The 24,189-nt window shown below is 43.4% G+C and overlaps 1 protein-coding gene across 2 annotated transcripts in view; it reads right to left on the reverse strand.

The window, feature by feature from the left end:
- Positions 1-23,529, reverse strand: part of LOC122774096 (tensin-3-like) — a 31,353-nt gene extending 7,824 nt beyond the window's left edge. Inside the window, exons 1-16 of one of the 2 annotated variants that reach the window (XM_044033108.1) lie at positions 23,067-23,529; positions 16,631-16,799; positions 16,380-16,430; positions 15,768-15,890; positions 15,510-15,574; positions 14,398-14,481; positions 13,666-13,778; positions 13,145-13,205; positions 12,881-12,956; positions 12,652-12,781; positions 12,373-12,438; positions 11,601-11,702; positions 4,893-6,071; positions 1,382-1,539; positions 1,042-1,174; positions 836-919 (exon numbers count right to left, since the gene is read on the reverse strand). In XM_044033108.1, coding sequence (XP_043889043.1) covers positions 836-919; positions 1,042-1,174; positions 1,382-1,539; positions 4,893-6,071; positions 11,601-11,702; positions 12,373-12,438; positions 12,652-12,781; positions 12,881-12,956; positions 13,145-13,205; positions 13,666-13,778; positions 14,398-14,481; positions 15,510-15,574; positions 15,768-15,890; positions 16,380-16,430; positions 16,631-16,780 — 2,575 coding nt within the window. In that variant the 5' untranslated portion in view covers positions 16,781-16,799; positions 23,067-23,529. The remainder of the gene's footprint in view (positions 1-835; positions 920-1,041; positions 1,175-1,381; positions 1,540-4,892; positions 6,072-11,600; positions 11,703-12,372; positions 12,439-12,651; positions 12,782-12,880; positions 12,957-13,144; positions 13,206-13,665; positions 13,779-14,397; positions 14,482-15,509; positions 15,575-15,767; positions 15,891-16,379; positions 16,431-16,630; positions 16,800-23,066) is intronic. The other variant, XM_044033116.1, reaches the window with a different exon arrangement.
- Positions 23,530-24,189: the final 660 nt, after the last annotated feature.

Consider the following 24,189-nt stretch of genomic DNA (forward strand, 5'->3'; position numbering starts at 1 on the left):
TGAGTCCACAAATGCTGCTGCTACAAAGTGCTATAAAGTTTCACATCTCCAAGAACAATCTTACAGCGAGTGCGCTTTCCACCTCCTCAGATAAACAACACCAAAAAACGCTTCACACCCACCGAGAAACACAGTTTTAGGGCCCAGTTTTTGAACAAAGAGCAACACTGTTAATGTCTGAAAAGGTTTTCTTTGGGCCGTGACCACACAGCAATTCTCCAGGAACCAAACGAGACCAGTGAGGAATCTCCCTGCTTTAGCATTTATGAGATGTCTTTGTCTCACACCCAGAGCCCGCCCCTTGTGTCAAAGTTGCTAAATTTACACAAACAACAATCTCACCATTTCAAGTAAAGCCGAGGGGACCTCAGATAGCTCTGCTCAAATGAGATAGAGGACACTAACAAGCCATCACAACACAGACTTGAAAGAAGACGCCTGCAATTACCTCCCACTCGCTACATCTCGCCATATATCACTACTTTTTTCCCCAGTGGGAAACACGAGTTAATAGAAGGATTGGGGGAAATGCAAAGAGTGTGTGCACAAAGAAAACAGTCAATATGGTTTTTTTTCCCTTCATAAAACTTTGGTCAATTGTTTAACTTTCCGTAATAAGGTGTCTCAAATCCATAGAGTTACTGCTGATCTGTATTTTTACTTCACCACACAATGGTGCCATTTCCGCATTAAAAAAATACATACCGGTAATTATATGGAGACTTGTTTTTCTATACAGCTCCACTGTGTCTAATTTTAAACGCTGCTGCTGAGTTCACAAAGAAAGACTATTTTCTTCCCTCAGACTGAAGGAGTTTCGTAACAAAAAACCTACCATGGTCTTGTCTGTAGCCTCCATACGACTGCAGGCTAGGAGACGGCGTTTGTCTGAGGAGATTGAATTCTGACATATTTTTCACTGCAGACACAAAGGAAACAAGGACTAAATTAACCCCCAAGACAACAAATCACGCAAAAACAAAAGGGACATAGTGCACCTTATATGACATGCACGTGACACAGGATGCCTACACTGCTTACCATATGGTGTAGGTGGAGAGATGGGGAAGGCAGGAGTGGGTGGAGCCATGGCACTTCCGGCATCGACTCTGTTGTCCATATCTGGGCCCTGGGCCCTGACGTCAGCACTGTCACTCCTGTACAACACACGAGTCTGTACACACAACCGACATACACATCTATTCAGAAAAAGTATATTCAAACTTGTGCACAATTTATCAACTACTACGTAGTTATATCTGTAAGATGTTTGGAAAGTTATTTATACACATAAATTATGAACATTCCGCAAATTTCTCCCGCGACCCAGCCTTTGGGAACCGCTCCGTTACATACTAGTGTTCACACATGCTGTACTGACCTGGGACTGTGGCAAACAGGGTGAATATGTCCTCTGGCCCCTGTAGTCCTCTGTCCCACGCCACCCTGAACTACAGAAGCCCGACTGATCCGTGACGTCACTTCCTTGGCGACTCAAACTCCGCGTGACACCCGCTTGCACCTCACTGGACTGAACACCTGGATACACACATAAAACGTCATAAAACGTTAATTTTTTGATTTACAAGCATCACTGGTTTCAAGGAAGTAAAGGAAGCACACAAAAAAAAACACCAAGGAAAAATAACAGAGCTGTGAGTTTGGTACAAGTTATTCACCTGGACAAACATAGTTTGGAAACCAATGTCTAGATAATATAATTAAAGCAAATGTCCTCATTTATAGTTCTGCGTTATTGCACTTCAACTCGACAATGTTGCTGTTACGTTGGTCTGTCTTGGCATCAAACCAATCACTTCCTGTGTGCAGTGCGGTCGCCGGGTGACACACAATTCTAACACTGCTACACTGCAAACTAGAGCTGCAACTAACGATTATTTTCTCGATTAAACATAATAAATTATAAATGATCATTAAACCTTAAAAAAGGTTGATCGGTGTTTGTCAAACCTGGAAATGATGTCTCAAATGTTTTGTTTTGTCGTTATCCAGAGCAAATAAATTAAGAAAATACTCACATTTAAGAAGCATGAACAATCGGAAATCTTGTTTTACTTACGAAAAAAGTTTCAAACCATCGATTCTCAAATTAGTTGTCGTTTAATTTAATAATCGATTCCTCGGTTAATTGTCTCGGCCCTACTGCAAACACAGAGAACCGTGTGGAGCTGATAGGCAGGATCCGCACTGTGTGAACTCCTTTGACGATGACTTGAATGTAAAGAAAGTTACACACTACAGTTTAAAGTTACGCAACTTACATTGACTCATGACTTCTCACTGTAAGACGGTGGGGTCTGAAGACATTTTTATTTTGTCAGCCCATCCAAGTAAAATGACCACACACTATTAACACAAGGGACAATTACTACACTACACAATGTTTTGAAAGGACAGCTGAGCAGTTCCAGGACACCGGCTGGTGGGCTAGAGTGTGTGTGTGTGTGTGTGTGTGTGTGGGGTTCAATGTTGTGATGACTGTGAAGAGTGCTGCCACTCAGCACCGGGGTGTTAATTTGAGCCCTCCCACCGAGCTCTGGCCTCCCAGTCCTGAAGAATGCTAATGGTGCAGAAGTGTTACTGTCAGGGATCATTACTCACTTTGTTCTAAAGGTGACTGTATATGGATGACAGAGACGGGCTCACATCTACTTGGTGTTTCTCCCTGCATTTGCCTCTTGTTTACACCTGTCTGCAGGAGTTTGTATTGGCGTGCAATAACTGATTCAGCGGCTGTGTCTACTATGACAGCATGTTGGTTCAGAGGTGTGTTAATCAGTCATGGGCTTGAACACAGTCTGAATGTGAATAACTCACTTGGAATGCTGTCATTTGTGCACCCTGATATGATCTCATGAGTCTTGTAAGTAATACAATACAGGACACACTGAATTTGATAAATAAATATATCCCCCAACTAGTGCTTTTTTACTGAGACAAGGGCAGTGGTAATATATCATCTTCTCTAAATCTCCTTGCTCCTCGCCCCTATGTTAAACATACTTAATTGATCCCTGTGTATTATCGAAACAATTGACTTGGTCTGCTTTTATAACGCAGACCGAGTTTGCGCTAGCTTCATTTGATAATAATAACACAGAAACACGCCTCTGACACACCTACAAACCATTCTAATCAACATTAAAAGCACTTTTTTTTTTACTTCAGGTTACTTGCTAATTCACAAGTACTTAACACACTGATGAAAGAAGTATTTTTATAATATATACTTTAGTAATACCACACAGCGAAACTATGCAAGTCCAAAATACACAAGTTTTACATCAGCAAAATGTGCAGTACTTTAAGTAGGAAAGTATATATATTGCTGTGGGTTATAACTTATACTGTCGGGGCGTTAATTGTATTCATCATGGTTTTTATGATGTCCATATATTAAGCGATGTGTCCTATGAGAACTAAGTATGACATGATTTCATGAACCCCAGAAAACAGGCCACTTTCCTTTTAAAACAACGCTATTTCCTGCTGATCAAACATAGGCATTTTATTTAACTTTAAAAGGAGAAGACTTATTAACCCATTAACACAAATCAAAATCCATCTGCCCAACACAATGGCTGAATGTGTTAAGTCAGACTCCACCACTCGCCAATATGCACAGGCAGGTATGCCTTTGGAAGCTAATGGAAAAAACTTCGCCTCAGGGCCCGGTTGTTCCTCTTTTGTAAATTCCTCAGGCCTCCCCATCTTGTGCCCCCTGCAACCACACGTACATGCTGGAGTGTGATTCATGCACCACTAACTTCAACTTTTAAAACATGACTGCTTTCGGCATTCTCTTTGCCTCCTTGGATTCCAGTTTATGGAGTGCTACTGCAGTAGTATCACTATTCTACAGTCAAGAGAACTGAATAAACTAAATCTGACGACATTGTTATCGTTCCAACGCGACAGAAACGTGACATTTTCTTCATGTTTTATCACTACGGTAGGGTCAGGGGAGGGGGAAACAAACATGACAGTGAATAAATCGATTTCTATGAAGTGCTCACAGTGTGGTGTTAGAATCAAACACTCCGAGAAATTCTTTTGCACGGATCACAGACTGCATCCTTGACTATGGTTCAGGGATCAGTTTCAACATGAATGAAGGGGAAATAACTTGGAAATCAAGCGTAGATACAAGTCATGATGTTGCATAACTTCTGCAAGCACAACAAACCTAACAGCAACAGCCGAAGCAGATATTTTCACATATCATTGATAAGGAATCAGTTTCATGGCAACAACATGAAACAGTAATAGTAAGAGCAGCTATTAAAGATGACTAAATCAAAGTGTCCATGTTATATGCAGTACTTCACAAAGTCAGAGGGGAAGTCTGAGAAAAAGACTTTGAAGGACTTTGATATTGCAAATATCAGTATGCAATCTCCATGATCCAACATTACACTGCGGTAATGTTGAAAAAGGTCGATGACAGCTGCTCTCCCTCTCTTCATGTACCAAACTGATCCTGTAGTCAGATAGCTCTGCAGACAAGTCAGGACAGAACTCCGTCCTCAGAAACATCCGTAAAACATCTGAAAACCTGACAACAACCCTGCTATTTCTGCCACTAAAACACGCCTGGTGGAAGAGAGAGAGAGAGGGAGAGAAGGCCTGCTTTGTTCGGTGAACTCTGTGGTGCAGGAGAAGACAGAGGAACATCCGAACAACTCTTTTTGGCTAATATTCTCAGCACGTTCAATGAATTGATGTTATAACACATCCTCGACATGTTTAGTAGACATTTCTAGCAAAGAGTTTCATTATGAATGGATTACATTTCTTTTCTCGTCCACACCACATCATCACCACCACCACCACCACCACAACCACACCCAGACAGTATCGGACTATCTTACCTGTCTGCTGTGTGTTTGTCAGGGTTGCTGCATTAGTGTCGCCGATGCCGTTTGAGCATTTGCCGACTGAGCCGTTGACACATGCGCTGCCGTTCCTCTTAACGGAGCTGCTGCGGCTCGATACCGGCACGAATGTGGGATCCAGGTCCATGATCAGCTGGTTAAGCTGATCAATGGAGTTGTCGATGTCCTTGGTTAAAGATTTGAACTCGTCATCCTGATTGTTGTTGTTGTTGTTGTTGTTTTTCGTTGTCTCTTCCTTATGCGTTGCCATGTCTCTCAAAGAATCTACTGCTGTGTCTCTGGTAGAGCTCTGCAGTTCAGTGGGCAGGATCGCTTTCGAAGAACTGCTCTCCTGCGTGTTTCTCGGGTATCTTTCCGTATTGGTTCCTTCATCTGGCATGTAGATAAACTGTTGTGCAGCAACCATCTGCTGCTGGCGAACCCAGGACTGTGTGGAATAGCTTCCCTGTCTGTAGACATGCTGCTTGGGCATGGGGACACTACTGGGATTGGAGGAGGCCACAGAGTTGCTTCGGGAGCTCAGACAGCCCCTACCAGCCTCAGCATATCCTCTGTCATATTCCTCCATGGGAGGGGGAGCAGGATGGTGGAGGTGATGCTGGCTTTGGCTTTGCTGCTGCTCCTCTCCTCCAGGACATCCAAAGCCATCTGACAGCAGGGAGTTCTGGCTGCTCTTGTGGCAGGACGATGATAAGGTCCCCAAGCTATCCACACTGTGTAGATCATGACCTGTTATAACCTCATCATCCAGGATGTCCGTTTCCCTCTCTCCAGGACGGGGGTCTCCGTTGATGTGCACTTGGGCGGGGATTATCTGTTGGATGCCCACCCTAGGGCCTTGCTCATTCATCTCCTCCAGTGAGGGCTCCTCAAGACCAAAGCCACTTAGAAGGCGCTTCAACTGGACCTTCTCCTGCTCACTGGGGCCTTGGTTAGCCTTGATGGTAGTAGCTGTGGTGACAGGTGTGGGTCTGTCTGCCCACAAGGAAGTGCTGGACAGGCCCGAGTCACTGCTGACCGAGAGGGCGTGGTCGCTGTGGTCAGGGCTGGAGGTGGTGGAGGTTGAGCGGGCCCCGCGGGCCAGTGTTGCCTCTCCTCTGCTGGGGCTCCTCTTGTTAGTTGCTTTGTCCTGGGTTAGGCCTTGAGAGCGCGGTGCTGCAAAATAGAAGAGATGTAGCACTTCATACTGTCAGCTGGTATGGGCACACGTACACACACTGAGACGCACAAAACAGCAGAGACTCGAACAGACAAACACACACAAACTGCTAAAGATACAAACAAAGCAGAGACTCTTGTTAACAAGCACAGTCATGTCATCCCACAAGCTCCATCATTCAGAATCTGTTATTGAAGCTGAACACTTACAGTCGCACCTCACCTTTACGAAAAGCATTCCACAGAGCAACACAGAGCACCAGACTACAAATAACGAGGACATTAACACAGCGGCAGAGAAAAAACATGAGTCATATCACTGAATTGAGACAAATCACCTCAATAGATTAGTCAGGGAAATTAACACTGAGTAGATTAACCAAGCTTATTAAAATTCCTCTTTTTGATATTCTGAGAGCTTACTTTTTTAGCAAAATATGCCAATTATTTAGCTAATTCAATGCCCATGTTATATAAGAGGTTAGGTCCTCTGTCTGTCACTACAAGAGTCAGATGGCTGAGGGTCTTGAGTGTCTGACCCCTGCATTCCTCACCCTGCTGTGATTAAGCCACCCTACTCCCTTACTTGCCCCCTGACCCCCAGCATATGTCCAAACAATCTCCTTAATCTTCAGGAGTTAAAGAGGAAACACCGAGGTCACTCATTTTGGAAGGAAGGCACAATAAATTTAAAAAAAAAAGAAGTAAAATCTGCCTGAAGTTGCACAAAAGTAATGGTCACTAAATCTCAGCAAAAGAAATGACTCCTGTGCTTCTCTTCCAATTTACTGCCTTGAGTACTTGCCTTTCAGTTAAACCATGACTGGAGGACCTGCATGATAAAGGCTTCCCCTCCTCCTGTTCTCAGGAAAGCTCCTGCATGTATGTATGTATGTATGTATCTCTTGCCCCCACCACCACAAACACATGTGGAAGCTGCATTCTGCCTCAGTTCAGACCTCCACGGAGGTCATTTCTCCCGGGAGTTTTTACAAGTCCTCCTCATAACATTCCCTTTAAAAAAAAAAAGGTGCAAGCAGGTTTTAAGACAGATGTTTCCCCCTCTGACTCAACACTGACCATCTTTCTCTTTCTCCTCTGTCATCCTGCCTCTCCATTAACTTCCCTCCCCTTCATGGCCACCCAACTGTCTCTAGGGGGGAAAAAAAAATCCTCTTACCTTCACTGCAACTACTGCCAGGTGAGCACAAAAAACAAGCCCCATCTTAGGTAAAGCAAAGCTTGAGAAGGAGAAAAGGCCACGCAGACACCCAAGAGTGTGCATGGCTTTTAACCAGCAGATAGTGGTCAGGGTCAAATCAAGAGAGTTTGAATAAGTTGGCCCAGCTTTCTTCCTCTGCTGAGAAGGTGAGAGTGTTTGCACTCCACATAAAGGGGGGGGTTACCTTGAGATCTCCAAATAAGGGCAGAGGAATGTAAACAAGTGGGGTGGAGTTTTCTGCTGGGGGGCGGGTCGAGGGAGAACAGTAACCCGACCTTCTTCCCTGTATTAAGGGACTACCCCACTGGTGGGAGGGAGATTGGGGGGGGGTTCAGAGAATGAAAACAACATTCCTGCAGCCAGACTTCTTTACTCTGGAAAAAGACCCTTTCTAATTAAAGCGAAAACCTGCCTCTCTACTTGGTGCTCTGGGCATTTTTCATGAAAAGCAGCTATGCAGTCTTGCTCTTGTGTATCATGAAATCGCACAGCTGCTGTCCTACTCCTTCCTGCGTGTGTGTCCTCGTGTACAATATCCCCATGTAACAGATGGGCCTTAAACTGGGATTCAATTAAAACTGTTTTACCTATCGGGATTCCACTGACATCGACACAGACCAAGGAACGGTTAACCAGATATGTTATGACCTCGACAACAATCACTCAACAAGCATTTATAGCCAGCATTCAAGATGTGGATCATTGTGGTATAGTAGAGTCTCCGAATAATCCACCAATTACAGTGCAGAGAGTGGCGTAACAAGAATTGTTCCCCCCCCCCCGAGCTGCTCTAGTATCTGTGGAGCAGATCTGGTGGTGTATAGCTATGTAATTACCCAACCCTCTCCATTCTTTCTTGGTTACTATCATAATGTGCATCGTCAACCATTTTCTTCGGCCGACATTTCTGCGCGCGTATGTGTAGACGACAGCCCTCATTAAACAGGAACATACTGGGCACACAGTCAAGTACAGAGAGGAAGAAGCTACTCCCATGTCACTGTATACAGTTCACAGACTCTTTGATCTTGGAATTGTTTTTGAAATGGTATATGGCTTTTGTTGCATTTTTTGTGTTCTCCTGATCGCCACACTGGTCTTAAGCGTTATCTTGTCCCCCTGGGACACGTCAAAGAATTATAAAACCAAAAACAAACAAACCTCAGTTTAGTGAGATTATAGTTTAAGGCGTTTGTCTCTATATGTCAGCCCTGTGATAGCCTGGCGACCTGTAGCACGGGGTGTAACCTGTCCCTCACCCAGTGTCAACTGGGATTGGCACCAGCTCTTGTCGCGACCATCAACCAGTAATAGACCCGCTTTTTGATATGGTCAAAAAAAATTCACTTGTGATTATTTTGACGGATGCTACGGTCGCAATATGGTTCATAACTGGTACAACTGATCATTCTATCCATCTTAACTGGTATTTACTCATCTGCCAACCTACAAAACATTTTTTTTTGTCATCTGAAGAGCAAGTATTTTGGATATTGCACTTTGTCATATTGGGATTTTGATTATTCTATGATTAATTGTGCAGGCCAATGGATAAGCAGTAGCAAATGAATGATTGAATGAATGAATGAATGAAAGCTCATGTTGTTTCCCTTTAGAACCCTCACCAGGATCTATAAATTATAACAGTCAGCTATCAAGAGGAATTGTCATGGCATTATATTTATTTTTATTTGGGTGAAACAACCATAAGTAAATCTGTGAATATGAGATTGTCTTTCAGACTTCACCTCATGACCACATGATTTTACCTTCGACATGAGCCATAACCATAACAACATGTGGATTTTCAACTATTCACTCCTCAAGCCACTCGACAACAAGCTGTTTTGACAGTAAACTCAAGTAAACGTTCTTTCAGGGAAAAACAATCTTTTAAAATTCACCTGCCAATTCACACACGCGGAGATAAACACACACTGTTTATCTCACTGTCTGATAGATGAAAAGCCATTGAAGTAAATTAGGCTTTCTTTTCACAACCTTAGCACTGCAGTGGCAATGGTTTTTTTTTTACTCCCTCCTCGTTGCCAGCCTCTCAATGACAGCCCCTCAGAGGCAAATTGGGTTGGCAGGAGGACTGGTGAGTAGATGTAGAATTCCAACAAAGCTCCCCAATCTTCCGTCTCAGATATAGCGTTTACATGAGAAAACAAGGCTGTAAATATCCCACATGAATGCTCTGGAATAAAGGCAAGAAACAAATACAGCGTCTTTGCTGTGCCTTGATCAAACCCTGGCTGCTCTTTAATTGCATTTCCAGAGGTGAGCATAAAATTCTGCATCCATGTGATTGGACATTTAAAGCAGAAATTAAAAAACAACACACACACACACACACACAAGAGGCAGCTCATTTTAATCAAGTTGCTTATAAAAGCACTCAATGAATACTGGGAAAGGGTGGATCTGTGTTTTAATGCCACCACCACTTCGCTCTATTCTGGGAGGTTGTTGTGAATTCTGTGGCTGAGTGGAGAGCAGCGACCGCAGCAAGGACGGGACGCCCCGACAGGGTGGCTCTCAGTGTGTGTGTGTGTGTGTGTGTGTGTGTGAGTGAGTGTAGGCACTAGTGAGAATGTGTGTGTGTGTGTGTGGGATGGTTAAAGCATGCCTTTTCATTTGATGAAACAACAAAATAGAAATCTCTTGAGAACTCACTGTTCTCCCTCTGAAACCAGCATTCCCTACATACAACAACACTCCTCCCTACCCTTCACACAGAAATAACACCGTTCATCATACCGATCACACTGCAGCCTTAAGACTTTCCGACACTGGGGTGAATTTCAGCTTCCGTCTCTTTTCCTTGCAATAATATAACGCAGGCAGACACTGTGGAAACAAGACTTTATGTGCCACTCATGAGTAATAAATCCTGGTACCAATGTCTGCAACAACTGAGCGAGTGGGGACCTTGAGTGCATGTTAATGCAATCAAGCCACTCTCGCTCACTAACATGGGGCGCAGGACTATGCTGAAAGACTTTGTGGAAGTGAGCAATAGCACTGCATTGCCAGAAAGTAACAGTAATACCTCTTTTACACCAAAATAAGTGAGTATACCTAGGTTATTTTTTTATATATACACGGGTAAACCCACTTTAAAAGACGATTGACTAATGTCGCTCTTCCACTACACAGGTCCAGCACAGCTCGCCTCAGCTCGGCATTTCTTTTCAGTGTCCTGAATCATTAGACTCAGATGATTAGAAAGATTTGTTCACAGAACCGCCCAGTACTTCCTGCATGACCGTCACTAAATACGCAGGACCCCTCTGTTACATGTTTAAACATTGCCTTGCTAAATGTTGGAGATGCACGTCTTAAGGATCTACAGTTTGGCACAGTTTGGTTTGATTCTTGTGTCGCCCGTTGTGCTCATGACTCCTCGCCAGAGCAGGTACTAAGAAAGGTACCAGGTACCATCGCTAATGAAAAAGCAAAAAAAAAAAACAACAACAATGAACCAAGTCGCGCTGTGCTGGAACTGTGTAGTGGAAAAGCGCCATAAGTAAGTCATGTCATGAATACACCAATCACTAAAGCGGGAAACACAACAAACACATGAGAAGTAAGCACCACTGCGACCATTACTTATACTTTTATAGCTATTACTTCAGTTCCTCTATCAAGCTCAGAGCCGACTGAGAGAGTTTAGTTTGCTCGTCCTAACGTTGCACCAGAAAAAAAAAAAAAAATGAAATATTGTGTTAATCTGACTAAAACCAGACTTTTTGTAAACATGTAAGTCTGGTCATTTCGCGAGTGGGAGTTGAATTACTATGGCTTTTCTACATTGACACCTAGAGTAGTGGACGCAGACACATTTCATTCAACACTGTATATCAGTTCCCCCAGGACGAGGACCGTATTTCAGTTAAATGGTGTACTCAAGCTCAATATGACAGTGTACGGAAACATACTGAGTGTCAAATTAAAGAGGAAGAAAGTAGCACGTTCACACTGTTGCCTTTTTTTCAGTTTCTACTGATCGGAGCCAGTGCTCATGAAAACCAGTGTCTGCTGCAGTCTGAGTCATTTGTAATTGAGAGTAAATGCTGATGTATCCATCCCCCAAAGAGGCAAACGTCAGGTGTTAGTGTGTTTTTGACCAGTGGGAAGAAAAAAGCTCAAGAGAGAGGAGGTGAATTTAAAGGCCTTGTGCCGTCTCCCATTCATAAAACAACCACTGTCTGTCTTCCTGCTCCAATCTGGTTCATACAGGAGACTTAAAACCAAAAGAAAAAAAATGACGCATAACTAATGCAACATTGCAGCAGTACCTTCACCGTCGCAGATATTCTGATAGGAGTCCCAGCGAGTTAGAGGATCTGCTGTGTTGTAGTCCACAGTGACATCTGCGCCATTCTGCCATCTGTCTGCTCCTGGACACACACAAAAACATGATTGTAGAAACTTTATCTGGCTGTTTATCTCTGTAATGTTTATGTTACTGTAACATATGGACTTTTCTGGAGCAGAAAATGCTATTAACTATTAATATTTTACAACATAATATCATACATTTAATCTATATTTCCCAGTTTAAAAGCCGTATTTATACTGGCGCCCTTTGTTAGTGGAATTGGGCGAATATTTAGGTGAAGTAACAAAAAAGTTTTATTTTTCATATTTTTCTATTAACCTTGCAGATGTAGTTTAATTTTAAATGTTATCTGCAGTGTTTCGTGTGGCTGAGGGGCAACAATGACTGGACAGTCAACAAAACAACAAATCAGCCTCTCTGAGAAACAGTGACATAAAATAGTGTTATACTTGGGGAACGATATTTAAAAGACACAGCACGTTTCATTTCGGTGAGACTCCAACAGCAGCACATGCTGTGCTTCTTTACCCCCTCTGTCAGCACACACTTGTTAGCTCACACTGCATTTCCCCTCTGCAGCATTCCACATCCCCTCTCACCAGGAGGCATGGGGGGGAAGAACAGTGCACAGCACGGCGCAGTGGGGAAAATAGAGAAAGACCTGCTTTTCTAACCGAATCCCCCTGCAGGAAGTGTTGAAAAAAGCTGAAAAGTTATGAACCGTCTACCTGGGATTCTCTCTGGTCCCTCGGAGAACACCAGTTCCACTTTACCAAAATCTGGAAATCGGGGATCTGGAATAGAACCGCAAAATAAAGCTGTTGTCACACAGAAATATAAAAGATGAATTCTCTCACCACACATCGCATGTTTAGGAAAACAGGATTATCGGCCTCTGCCGAGTGTAAATTGAGTTCAGAACGCCTGAAGAAGCTTCCTGGAGAAGAGGAGTTACCGAAAGCTAGTGTTGGCACGTTGAGACCTGTTTTTTTTTTTTTTAAGTCTACCTTTGCTGGCAGTCTCCATGTCCTCTTTTTCAAACATCAGGTTATAGCCCTGCACTGCTCCCGTGTGGAACTGTAGCCGGAAAATAACGTCACGCTCCGGAGTGATGTCGCTTTTGTGATAGCATTTAATCTGTAAAAGGAACAAAAAATATATATATATTGTGATTACTTCAGTGACAACCGAGGTCAGAACTTCCTCTGAAAAAGGCCGTCCTGTCCCTTTCCCTACCATGATGTCCCCTTTGAGGAGCTGGGCCGGCTCCAGTGTGATGCACACGCGGTCTCTGTGGCCTGGACCAATATGACTGTTACAAAAACAACAGATGAGTCAGTCGGAGTGAGCCAGAGTTTGTAAGCACAGCAGCAAGGATTACAATCCCTATTAAACTAAACATTGACAGTAATTTGCTTTTAGGTGTTCCGACACTTTCTTGAAGTAAACAGTCGTGTTGAAATCAGTGCACCACATTAGAAATCAGTGCAAACTACTCACTAGATTCCAGATGAATACACTGCCTGCATTCCCTGGTAGACCCTGATGTATGGCCGACACACTGGGGACAGAACAAATGAAAGAATAAATATAAAATCAAAAAAAAAACCACAACAGTTGAGAGTGGCTTCTCACGTTGTTTTTCTCACAACCAGGGCTTGATAAGCTGTTGTTGTGAGAGCGAGATTCGTGATGAAAAACCTTTTGTTGTTTCAGTGAAATTAGCGAAAACAGCAATTTACTTGAAAAACATGGGTGTGAATTCCCATGGCTTTACTGAGAAACCATAATGACGTTCTTTACTATGTTTATATAGGTGCTCCAATCTGCCTGAGCATGCATGTGTGTGTGTATTTCGTGGGAGGACATAGAAAGTATAGATATGTCTTCATTTTGTTTACCGCTCCACCTCTGATTTGGTTGTGTCTGGGTTTGTTAATACTGCTGTGGAAGGGGCGACCTTATTTTTGTTGGAAACGCATCGCAGCTGTGTGTCGTTTGTAAACAAAACAATTGTTCACCTCCTGTGCCTTCGAAGTTTGGGATCCCATGGAGGATGAGACAGTGGAGGAAGAGAGGCGAGGCGTTGATCTTCATTGATCCACTTAGGAGACTGTTCAGGATCCAAACATACCTGACGTGAAAGTAAAAGAGTGGTCAGACAATACACGCAACAGCGGCCAACACATCCGGTCTCTTAGTAACGACAATGCCTGGTACACATTGGATTGGATGTTGGACATTGGATGATTGGACATTGGACATAAGGTTTTGTCTGCGCCCCGTGTTTGGACCGAAATGGGAAAAAAAGCTTTCAGTTTCTCTACCCCCTCCGATTGGAATACCCTCCAAACTTAAAATAATAATTATGATAATGAATACACTCGAGCTAGTACTGAACATTTCCATCTGTTCCTGTTTCCACTATATTGAAGGTTTAGTTCAGACAAACATGACAACAAAACAAAGTGAAGAAACTAGTTCAGGCCAAGTGTTAGTGACGGTGATTCATAGCGATACAGAGAGTTAGGTTACGCCAGGTTACTGTGGGATCCAATTGCCGGCGGCGATAAAAGCTCTTTCGATTGAAAGCGCCGATAAACAGCAGCAGGACACACACACACACACACAGAGTGTGTTTGGGACGCGCATGTGTTTGAAAGGAGAAGTGGGACAACAAAACAACCGCAGGTAGCACATGGCGAGGTGCGGTGTTGCTGTGCAGAAGGGCGTGCTTGTGTTTTGGGTCTTACCGTTTCTGCGAGGGTGTCATCAGAGCTGAGACCTTATCATCGTAGTATTTCCTCATGGCGAAGCGGTCCAACGCCTGATCAGCACTTTGAGGGAGACAGAGAGCTACATTAAACACTTTGGGCAATTACGTCTCGAGGGAGATTATACTCTTGTTGCTCTGTAATTGAAATGGTGTTAATCCTGACACACACACACACACACTCATACACATGTGTCATGGACAAGAGTGAAAGTAAGCAGAGAGACAGGGGATTCCAGCAGAGAGGAAGAGAATGCCAGCTTTAAGTAAACACAGAGGGGGAGAGGAGGACAGAGAGAGGCCAGAGTGTGTGCACAGCTCGGCTATTCAGACAGACCTTAAACCAACAGGCCATTCACCACAGCTCTGTTTCTCTCTTGTCATCCCTCTCCCTCTCTTCCCGCTGAATCTATTCTATTGTAAGCCCGCCTCATTGTTTCCCTATCTCTTCCTCTTTTTTTTTTTTTTGCCTCCTGTCTTTCACATTCACCTTGCAAACCCCCGGGTTCCCTCAGTGGGACACAAACACCACGGGAAGCAGAGATTGGCCAAATCGAAGGCTTATGTGTGCCCATGCCATGCAATGACTGTTGTGTGCAGAGAGGATCTACGCGGTGGCACGACACCAGGCCGTCCCGTCACACGTCTGCCACAATTCTTGACATTAGGGCTCGATAAGAAGCAGCCGCTTTGAATTTGTTTGACCACCAATTGCTGGCAAATTAGGAATGGGTTTTCCTTCACACTGAATAGAATTCTTGAAACCGACACTGTGGCCAGAAGCTACGACAGTAACTTGCATGTTTCAACGTCGATTCATGCAACTCAATACCTGATGACTCACGGTTTAAATTGTCTGCTTTTCCCTCAACTTTGAGGTGACTTTTCAGCCTGAATCAGCCGTGATTCACCGATGACACTGCTCTGCGGTCCACAAACGTACAACATGACCCTTCCACGCATTGCTGAGGCATGTCGTTGTTGTTGTTTTTGGTTGCCGCCAGCAATGAGTGGGCACATTACGATAAATCCCTATATTCGGGGTATTTATAGTTACATCACATGCAAAATGTGAGGCACGGTAGCGCTTACCTGGCTGAGACGTCAGTAAAATGTACAAAGGATGAAATCACGACGCCGATTCGACCCTTGCCGCCCTAAAGAACGAGACGAGGACAACAGGATATGACTCACGACATAGAAAACTTGTGGTGTTTAGAAGATATTAAGAAGACTTTTTAAAAGATGGAGGCCTTAAACCAAACCAAATAGCAGTTAATAGCAGTTAAAGTCAATGTCTGTGTACTTATGTGGCGCAAAAACGACATGGGAGAGCCTGTGATTCCTCACCCTGCAGTGTATAACCACCACGTGTAAAGGGTCAGCGTTGAGCCAGCTCTCCATGGCCTTACAAATGGTGCAGATCTTATCCAGAGGTGGAGCATGCAGGTCAGGCCAACCCGTATCCAGGGTCTGAAAACAAATCATCTACTTTGTGAACACGGATCATTTCTGTCGACAAAAACAGAGGTCACATCATCTATCCCCGTGTGTAACGAATCAATATTATGGTGTTTGTGGTGCCTTGTTGTTAGACGCAGCTCGTCACAGAGGATGAGTCAAATCTGCTTTGCCACTAAAACAACAGGCTGCTTTCGAACTGCACTGCAGTCCAGACATTTCCTTGAAATTATCCAGAGGGGCTGTATGTGAGAACATAAATGTCCACAAATGTCTGCTCTGGACATTTTCAGGAAGCTAAGCCTTCCTCTCAGGCCCCTGGTCAAGTTTCCAGACCATGCTAAATTCTACATATTCTTCTACATATTATGTGCAACAGCAAATCATGAATTTGGAGAATCCGGAGAGCTTTTGGTTCTTTTCCAGACATCTGCATATTGACAAACTTGTCTTGATAAGATTTGAGCAACTTAGGTGCAGGTAATGGCCACTTAAACTTACCTTAGGGTTCATTTTCGAGAGATCATGTCTTCTCTCTGAGAGGTTGATAATCTACAGAAAACAAACAACAACAAAGCCAATGATGTGAAATGTTGCAGGAACAATCACTGCATATCACACTTGATCAATTATCGCGTGCCAATAGTTCACGATAGCCCATCTGCACACTCGTCAGTGGTGTCTGCACTTTGACACGTGGCTACGACGCAGTTTAGGACGAGACAGCGAGCAGCACACAAGTGAGCACTGACCAGGTAATTATCGGCATGCTTGGACTTGAGCATTCGCGTGACATCCTTCAGGTTGTGTGAGTAGATCTCCTCTGTGCACCCTTGGGGGAAGGACACGGCAATGATACGTTCCGTGATATATGTGAGGTCTAGCTCATAACCTTCCTCCATCTCCACGTTTTGGGACTTCCTGTTTAAAAAGAAAAGGAAAGAAAAGCAGACATGAAGCTTGATTAGTTACCTCACACCATTTCCTTTTGCGGCAAGTGACACAAGTGAAGGTCAATATCTGACGGTCAAAGTCCTCCGCTTTAGTCATTGTGTCCACATTTCCCGCAGATATCTTTAAAGAATGGCACAGCGTGTCTTGTTTGCACAGCGACGGTCAACAGTACTGTACTGTATACAGTACTGCCCGAAACTAAAAAATTTATCAAGGGTCTTCTTGACAAAATACATTATTGCTGTTTATCTGGAACAACAGCGACAATGATTTAGAGTTGCAGTGTTCTGGATGAAACCAGTTGCTTCCTGAAGAGAGCCCACCCAGCCCCTTCCCACACACACACACCAGTGCCAACACTTAGTTGAAAACTAATCGATCGATTATTAATCGATTACTAAATGAATCGTCAACTATTTTGATCATAGATGAATCGGTTTGAATCTTTTTTTATGACTAAAAGAAGATATCAGGTTGTTTTAGCTTCTTAAATGTTCTTCGTTTCTTTGCTCCACATAACGAAGAAATCATTAAAACTGAATCATTTTGGTTTGGGGACAAAACAAAACATTGGAGAACATCATCATTTCCAGGTTTGACAAATACTGATTTGTCGTTTTTTTAAACGTTTTTTCAGACATTTCATGGACCAAGCGATTACTCGAGTAATCGAGAAAATAATCGACAGATTAACCTATTATGGGAATAATCGTTAGTTGCGTCTCTAGTTGTAATATATATTTAGGATAATAACTGTGAGTTGTAGCCTTTGCCAATAGTGGGCCACACAAGGGGACACCAAAAGCAAAAAAATGCTTCAGAGCCCAAAGTGACATCTTCAAATCACTTAAGTTACGTTGTTTACGCTGATGGAATCTAAGGCTCCAGTATTATATATTAATGAGGTTTGAACCATTAATCATCAATTCACATTCAAGAATGTGTCCACCAATTTATTCTGCGTCGTGACTGCAGCCCGCAGGCTGAAAGTTTGAATGGGGCCAGAGAGGGAGCCATATACCCCGGACAGTGCAGCCGCAGTTACTACCCCTCAGAGTGGAATGAAAGAGGCCATGTGTATGAAGAGGTCATCACTGGGGAAACAAGGCCGGGTGTTTTGAGAGCTTGTGTGTGTTGGTGGTGTGTGTGTGTGTGTCTTGGGGGTGGGGGTAGGGTTGGGGGGGCTTGGGGATTGGTGGAACTAATGGCGGGTTAGTCTATTTCCCTAGAGACTCCGAGAAAAAAAGTGTTGACTAATGGGAAATTAATGAACAGGTCAGCCAGTACTTAGGCTCTGTGTATCTCCAGGGCAGGGCTATGGGAGGAAGGATTAGTTATGTTTTGGAAGTGTCAAAGTACTATGCTAAGTAGAACTGGGACGAATAATTAACCAGCACTTAACCTCTACATGAAAGTGAGAGATTACTACTGAGACATTTCAAATTTTTGGGGGCGGGAAATTCCTCCATTTCTTTGAGAGCGTTTAATGACACCACTCATTTTCTACATGTATGTAATAGCCTGGGTAAACCCAGCAGAGTCTGTCAGCAATCAGTTATCTGGCAAGGACACCGCTTTGGCCAACTTCATAATCTACTAAAAAAGGGAACCAACCGCAAACCCTTGGCGTGCTAGACGCGACATCTAGCAGCTTTTCTATACATCTGTCTTTCCATTCAACTGTTGCTTCCATTCTAAGCGACTCGCTCCACGGAGCTGCAAAAGTCGTAAGAAGCCATTACTAGATATTGGCATCACTTCCAAAACTACGACGGGCAAATTTGTTGACACGTTTTCCATCATCTCAGTCGTTGGTCTGATTGGTTGTAGGTCTTCGATTGCGTACACCCATTCACTGCCAAAAAGTGTCCGCTGCCTCTTAAAAGTGGGAGGTGAGGGTATGTAAGGTAGGGATAATGAAGCGATTGTTGCTTAAGGCCAATTTGTAGTTTGTCTTGTCCACAAATCTTCTGAGGTCCACTAAGGGCAGCTTGACATAAATATCATAGTTCTCCATGACATATCATAGTCCTCCATGACATATCATAGTCCTCCTTTGTTGATGATGGGCATCCATATGGAACATGGAAAGTATGGAAGGGCGTTAAGGTTCTGTCCGAGTGTAAGACAATCTGAAAAAACTCAATTAAAAAGTTGCATCTTATGTCTTTAATCCACGCAAAGGCTGAGGATTGTGGGTTTCTAACTTGGTGCATTGATATTCTATACACGTTCCAAGACCCAGTGTTGCTACTTCTTTCATTTTTGGCCATGGTGTAGTGCTAGTAAATGGATGTTGTTACATCAGGATAGACCCAGGCCCTAAATCTTAATAAGTAATAATCATGAATGAGTATATTTACCAAAAATTTAATAAACGGTTCTATAATAACTCATATCCGTGTATATAAACAAAAACAAAAGTTTCTTCTTTATAATAATCATTATTAATAATAATAATTTCACAATTATAATTGCTTTGCATCTTTGCACTATAACCAACATCCCTTTCCTCCTAAGACCTCTCGCTTCTCCACTCATCGTTCAAACCAACACGAGCAACTTGCCCCGACACGCACTGAAGATAATTGGTCTTTAATTTGCACTGACTGCTTTTGTTCCTAGTTTGAGGCACAGCATTAGCTCACAAAGGCAGAATAAGCAGTGCCAAGGAACTCAAATCCCGAGCCCACCCATGGCACTGAGAGCAAGTCTGGTAGAGGAGTGGGGAGACTTGAGAAAATGGGTTGCCAGGTCTCCTATGAACAAGCTGCAACAGGTTTACTAAGGTCAGGATGCTGGGGGATTAGGGTGTGTCTGGCTCCCCCAGCGCCGAACTGTGCAGGTAAGAGCTTGACTTGGCTGAGTGGGTGCTGTCAGCTGCGTTCACACAAGCATGATCAGCTCCAAATGCCTTTTCCTCAAATACCGAGAACAAAACTGAGAATAAATGAATCAAACATTCCATTCACGTGTGGAAAAATGCAGTGAGGAGACTGAGTTGAACAGCGTGTTAGAGTGCTGGGATACAGACTTTTTCTAGTCTTTTCTATTTCAGGAGCCACACCCTTCACCTGGCACACTTGATATGGAATCTTCCATTATGTGTGAGCAGGTGGACCGTGAGATGAAAGAGGACGGCATCATATAATAGGACATAAAGTGCAGGGAGGACTGTATCGAAATCCAGACATCAGTAAGTCAGCCTCTAAGGGTTAAGCCTAATCATGTGAACGATGACCTCATGGTTGTTTTCATTTCTGTGTTCACTGTGGCGACAACACTCGGCGAAAACTTTGCCCGCTGGTCTGTTACAAATCAAAAACGTACAAAAAAGTCCCTCCTGGGCCTCCGAGTCGAGCCACAGCAACCAAATCCATTTACGGGAAAGTTTATTTGTGTGTGATTGGACTGGTTGCTACATGTCTACAACTGGATTTTCAGTTACGGGTCTCTGTGTGGTCATCATCATGCAGCTTGCTTTTACATAAGTCAGTGGATGAGGAAATACAGTAGAAAAAAATAATATATATACTATATATAGGCCTACATATACATAAAATGCTACACAATCATTTCATCATCAGCCATCAAAGCTTTACGATGTGTGTTTGTTTTCTTTTCTCCAGAAAGCAGCACAAAGTCCACAACACAAAATTTTATAGTGCTATGAAAAAAAAACGTGGAAGATTTATATACCGGAGAAGCTCAAACCACCAAACTTTAGTCTATATTTACCAAATGAGAGACTTAAATCTACATAATCCATCTTCATTTAAATTGCCGGGACGGATAAAATCATCCTGAAATCAATCACATAAAAAAAAAAAAAACTCCACAAACACGTTGCCTCCACACATAGGAAAGTAATTACGGCATCCCTCCCCCCACATTCACACTGAAATTAAACTCAATTGCTTCTGTTGGCTCGAACTTCTGGTTTATGATTGACATGTTGTGGCAACAGCCTCCATTTTTGACAACTTGAATGTTTGTAAGAGGTCCATTAACCTGGAAGTATGTGTCTTTAATAAAAAAGAAATGGGTGATATTTATCACTACTGGAATCGGGGGGGGGCCCGCCTTCTGGGAACTGGCACTGTTTTGTACCTATGGAAAACTGCACCTACACTAATAGTACACGTACATCTCTTTGGGAACCTCTGGACAGATTAATGATCTTCTAAGCTGTTTGTCTGCAAACCAAGTAACACCTAAAGTGCCGTAAATGCTTCAGGAAGTCTGGCTGCTGGGGGGGGGGCAGGCGGGGGGACTGCTGGACTTTTTTTTACTTGAACCATTTGTACTAAATTTCTTCCTAGTGCTTTTAGTACATGAAAAAGACCCATCCATGCCTGTTTACCACTCCATCAGATGAGAGGAGCTGTATAATTAGAAGTGATGTGTCTTGCCCTTGTCCTCTCCCTGTTGGTACTTAGCATTCACATCTAATAGCATCTAATAACCCTGATACCATCAGCTCCACTGTTCCAAACCTCCCCATATTCATACTTGGCACCAGTGCACACCTCATGCTGTTTGATAACATGTCCTCATGACATAACAGGCTGGTTTAAGAGCCCCGAGAGAGACACAAGGCCATAGTTATTCTTTTCCTGTCAGGGGCTCCATGTGTTTACGCTGTGGCTTTTACACCCATGAGAATTTTTTTTTTTTTTGAAATTTACAGAAGAAGTTTATTATGCAAGCCTGGAACTCTAACATGTGTTTGTGCCACGTTTTGATGAGATATTTTGAGGGGGGATAAAAATGACAGTCCCAGCTCTAAGCAAATCTGTGCACCCTTAAGGCTTCTTAAGTACTCCGTAATTACGTATTTTCTATCCCAAGGTCATAGTGGAATGCGTTCCAAAATGGATTAAATTCCCACTCATGCTCTTTTGCTTTCCCATCCTTCATGGCCTTTCTTTATGACATGCAGTCTCTCTCCTTTTACAGGTCTCCCTCTCTCTGTATAATAGCTTGCACATGGCAGCCAAGTGACCGAAGCACTGCTGTGACAAAGTGAAATGAGTGCTCTGTCCCATGTTGTTCCTCCCAGGGTTAGATCACAGTGTTCTGCTTACAGTCCACAAACCCAAGCCTTTGCCAACCCACCTGTCCAAACCACGCTATCAAGATGGCCATTCATCAGTTGCTCACTCAGCCCTTTGTAAAAGCCGCCTGTTATCAGCCGGGAGAAAAAATACCCGGACACTTTGGGTTTTCTGACGCTCATTTCTTTTGCCCTGAGGGGCAGATATTGTTCATACGACTCTGACCTCAAAATAGAACCGGCAACAAAAGCTGTAATTGCCAGTTCAAAAACATTTCTCCTGTCTTTCTTGGTCTGTAATTAAAGCTAATCTCGAAAGAGTTTCAGCCTCCAAAGTGCAGGAGAACAACCTGTAAGGTTTACATCGCTTTTTAAGGGGGTGGACAGAAATGCAGGTGTGTGTCCGATTTCCAAGCAGGTAAAGGGAGGAACTGACATTTAGGTGAGGATGTCCCGATGTGAAGGACAGTTGTGCATGGCATCAACAATGGGTGCCTGAGAAGCATCACCCAGTCGCAAATACCATGCAGCAGCAGTAGTGTGCGCCAAGAAAGAAAAAAAAACCCATGCTTTTTCAATCTGTTTGTCTCCATCAATATCAGCAGGATAGTCCAAACAGCACACACTGGGTCTGGTTCCTTTTGGAGCTCTGTGGACTCCTGGGAACAAGTCCTCCATAAGAGTGGCCCCATGTGTTTCACATTATAAAGATCTCCGGTACACTGAAGCCCACAACAGCAAGGAACCCCAAATTATAGTGCAAAACACAATTCATTGAGGGAAACAGAAAAGAGGACTGTAAAAGCTAAAGCTAAAAAAAGACACAAAGGCAAGTCACAAAGAGGTTCAATTCAAAGGCTTCTTTCAATAATACTCATTCACATAAAAAATAACCACAAGGTCAGTGCCTGCTCAGTTTGAATGAGTCCCTTCAGTAGGTTTTAAGTCTCTCCCTCTCACACTCTCACACACCTCCTGGTTTTAATAGAGCTCAAAGCCTAAGTAAATACAGACTGGTGCCATGTTGTTGCTGTGTAGATGTGACTAAGCAAAGGGCAAAAACAGCAGGAAAAGTACTGAAGTGTGTGTGTGGAGGTTTGAAACGCACTGACTTTAAAAAGCCTCCCTGCCATAATGACTGACCATGGAGATGTTCAGACACATCATCTTTACCTTACCTTTTCCAAGATGTGAGTAACTCCTGAGATTTTTCTCTTCTCTTCTCTTCTTCTTCTCTGTTATTCCCTTTGAGAGTCCGAGCTGCTGCCTTAGCTGCTGCTGCTGCTGCAGGAGGGAGTGGAGTGTAGTCCTGTTCTGAGTCAAAGAGCCTTCACACAGGCTCACAACACACTGGGCTCATTTTCCTCTGCTGGAATGCGCTCTCAAGTCTGATCACTACCAGCGCGGTTTTTTTGGCTCACTTTGTCCCAGATGAACTCGGTTCTCTCTCCTCGCGTTTTTCTCTGGTTTCCCAATGATGTTAATCTGGAAGTTCTTCCTGGCCTGAACTGCTGCTGCTGTTACTTTTCCTTCTCCTGTTGCTGCTGTTGCTCAGCCCCCCAAAACACTTCCTCTGGTCCAAGGTGCCGCTGCAGCCGCCGCCACAAGTCCTGGCACGGGATAGTCCTCCTCCCACTGCGCCGCTAGGGGCTGTCTCCCTTTCCCTCCCCCCTTCCACACTACCTTCCCCTATCTGTGGCCTCCTCCTCCTCCTGCTGCCTCCCTCCATTTGTTCTCACGCTTACCAAAGGGCGCCACTCGAATGTTGGGCCCTCGAAAAAAAAAAAAAAGAAATACTGGGCCCCCGACCTTAAACAAACTGAAATATTCAAACGCCATTAAAAGTAGTATTGCTGTGACGGAAATTTACTAATAACGTGTACTATTGTTCAAAAAAAATGTTTTGAATGTTTGTTTTTTTTTAGGATTAAGGTTAGAGTTTCAATTTGTGTTCATCTTCTGACCGTTAGCATAGCCGTTAGCCTTGTTTATATTTATTTTTAAGCAAACGTTACTTATTACAACCTGGGACAGAGCTCAATATTCTTTGCTGTATCTTTATTTAATATTTTATTTCATTTTATGAACACCACAAAAAAACCCTCATACAACTGAGTAAGGGACCAGTGTAAAAGTTCACATTGTCTGCGAGCACCATTGTGCGGTTGTTTCCAATTACACTTGTTATACGCATGGATCACAACAAACCAGTGCCAATTTTTGACATGGTTGAAAAACCACTAATTTTAGTGTGAAAGAGGCCCAAATTTACTTTTACATACAAGCAAAAGTGAAAATACA

This window comes from Solea senegalensis, linkage group LG1 (genome assembly GCF_019176455.1).
Source record: "Solea senegalensis isolate Sse05_10M linkage group LG1, IFAPA_SoseM_1, whole genome shotgun sequence".
Taxonomy (NCBI): domain Eukaryota; kingdom Metazoa; phylum Chordata; class Actinopteri; order Pleuronectiformes; family Soleidae; genus Solea; species Solea senegalensis.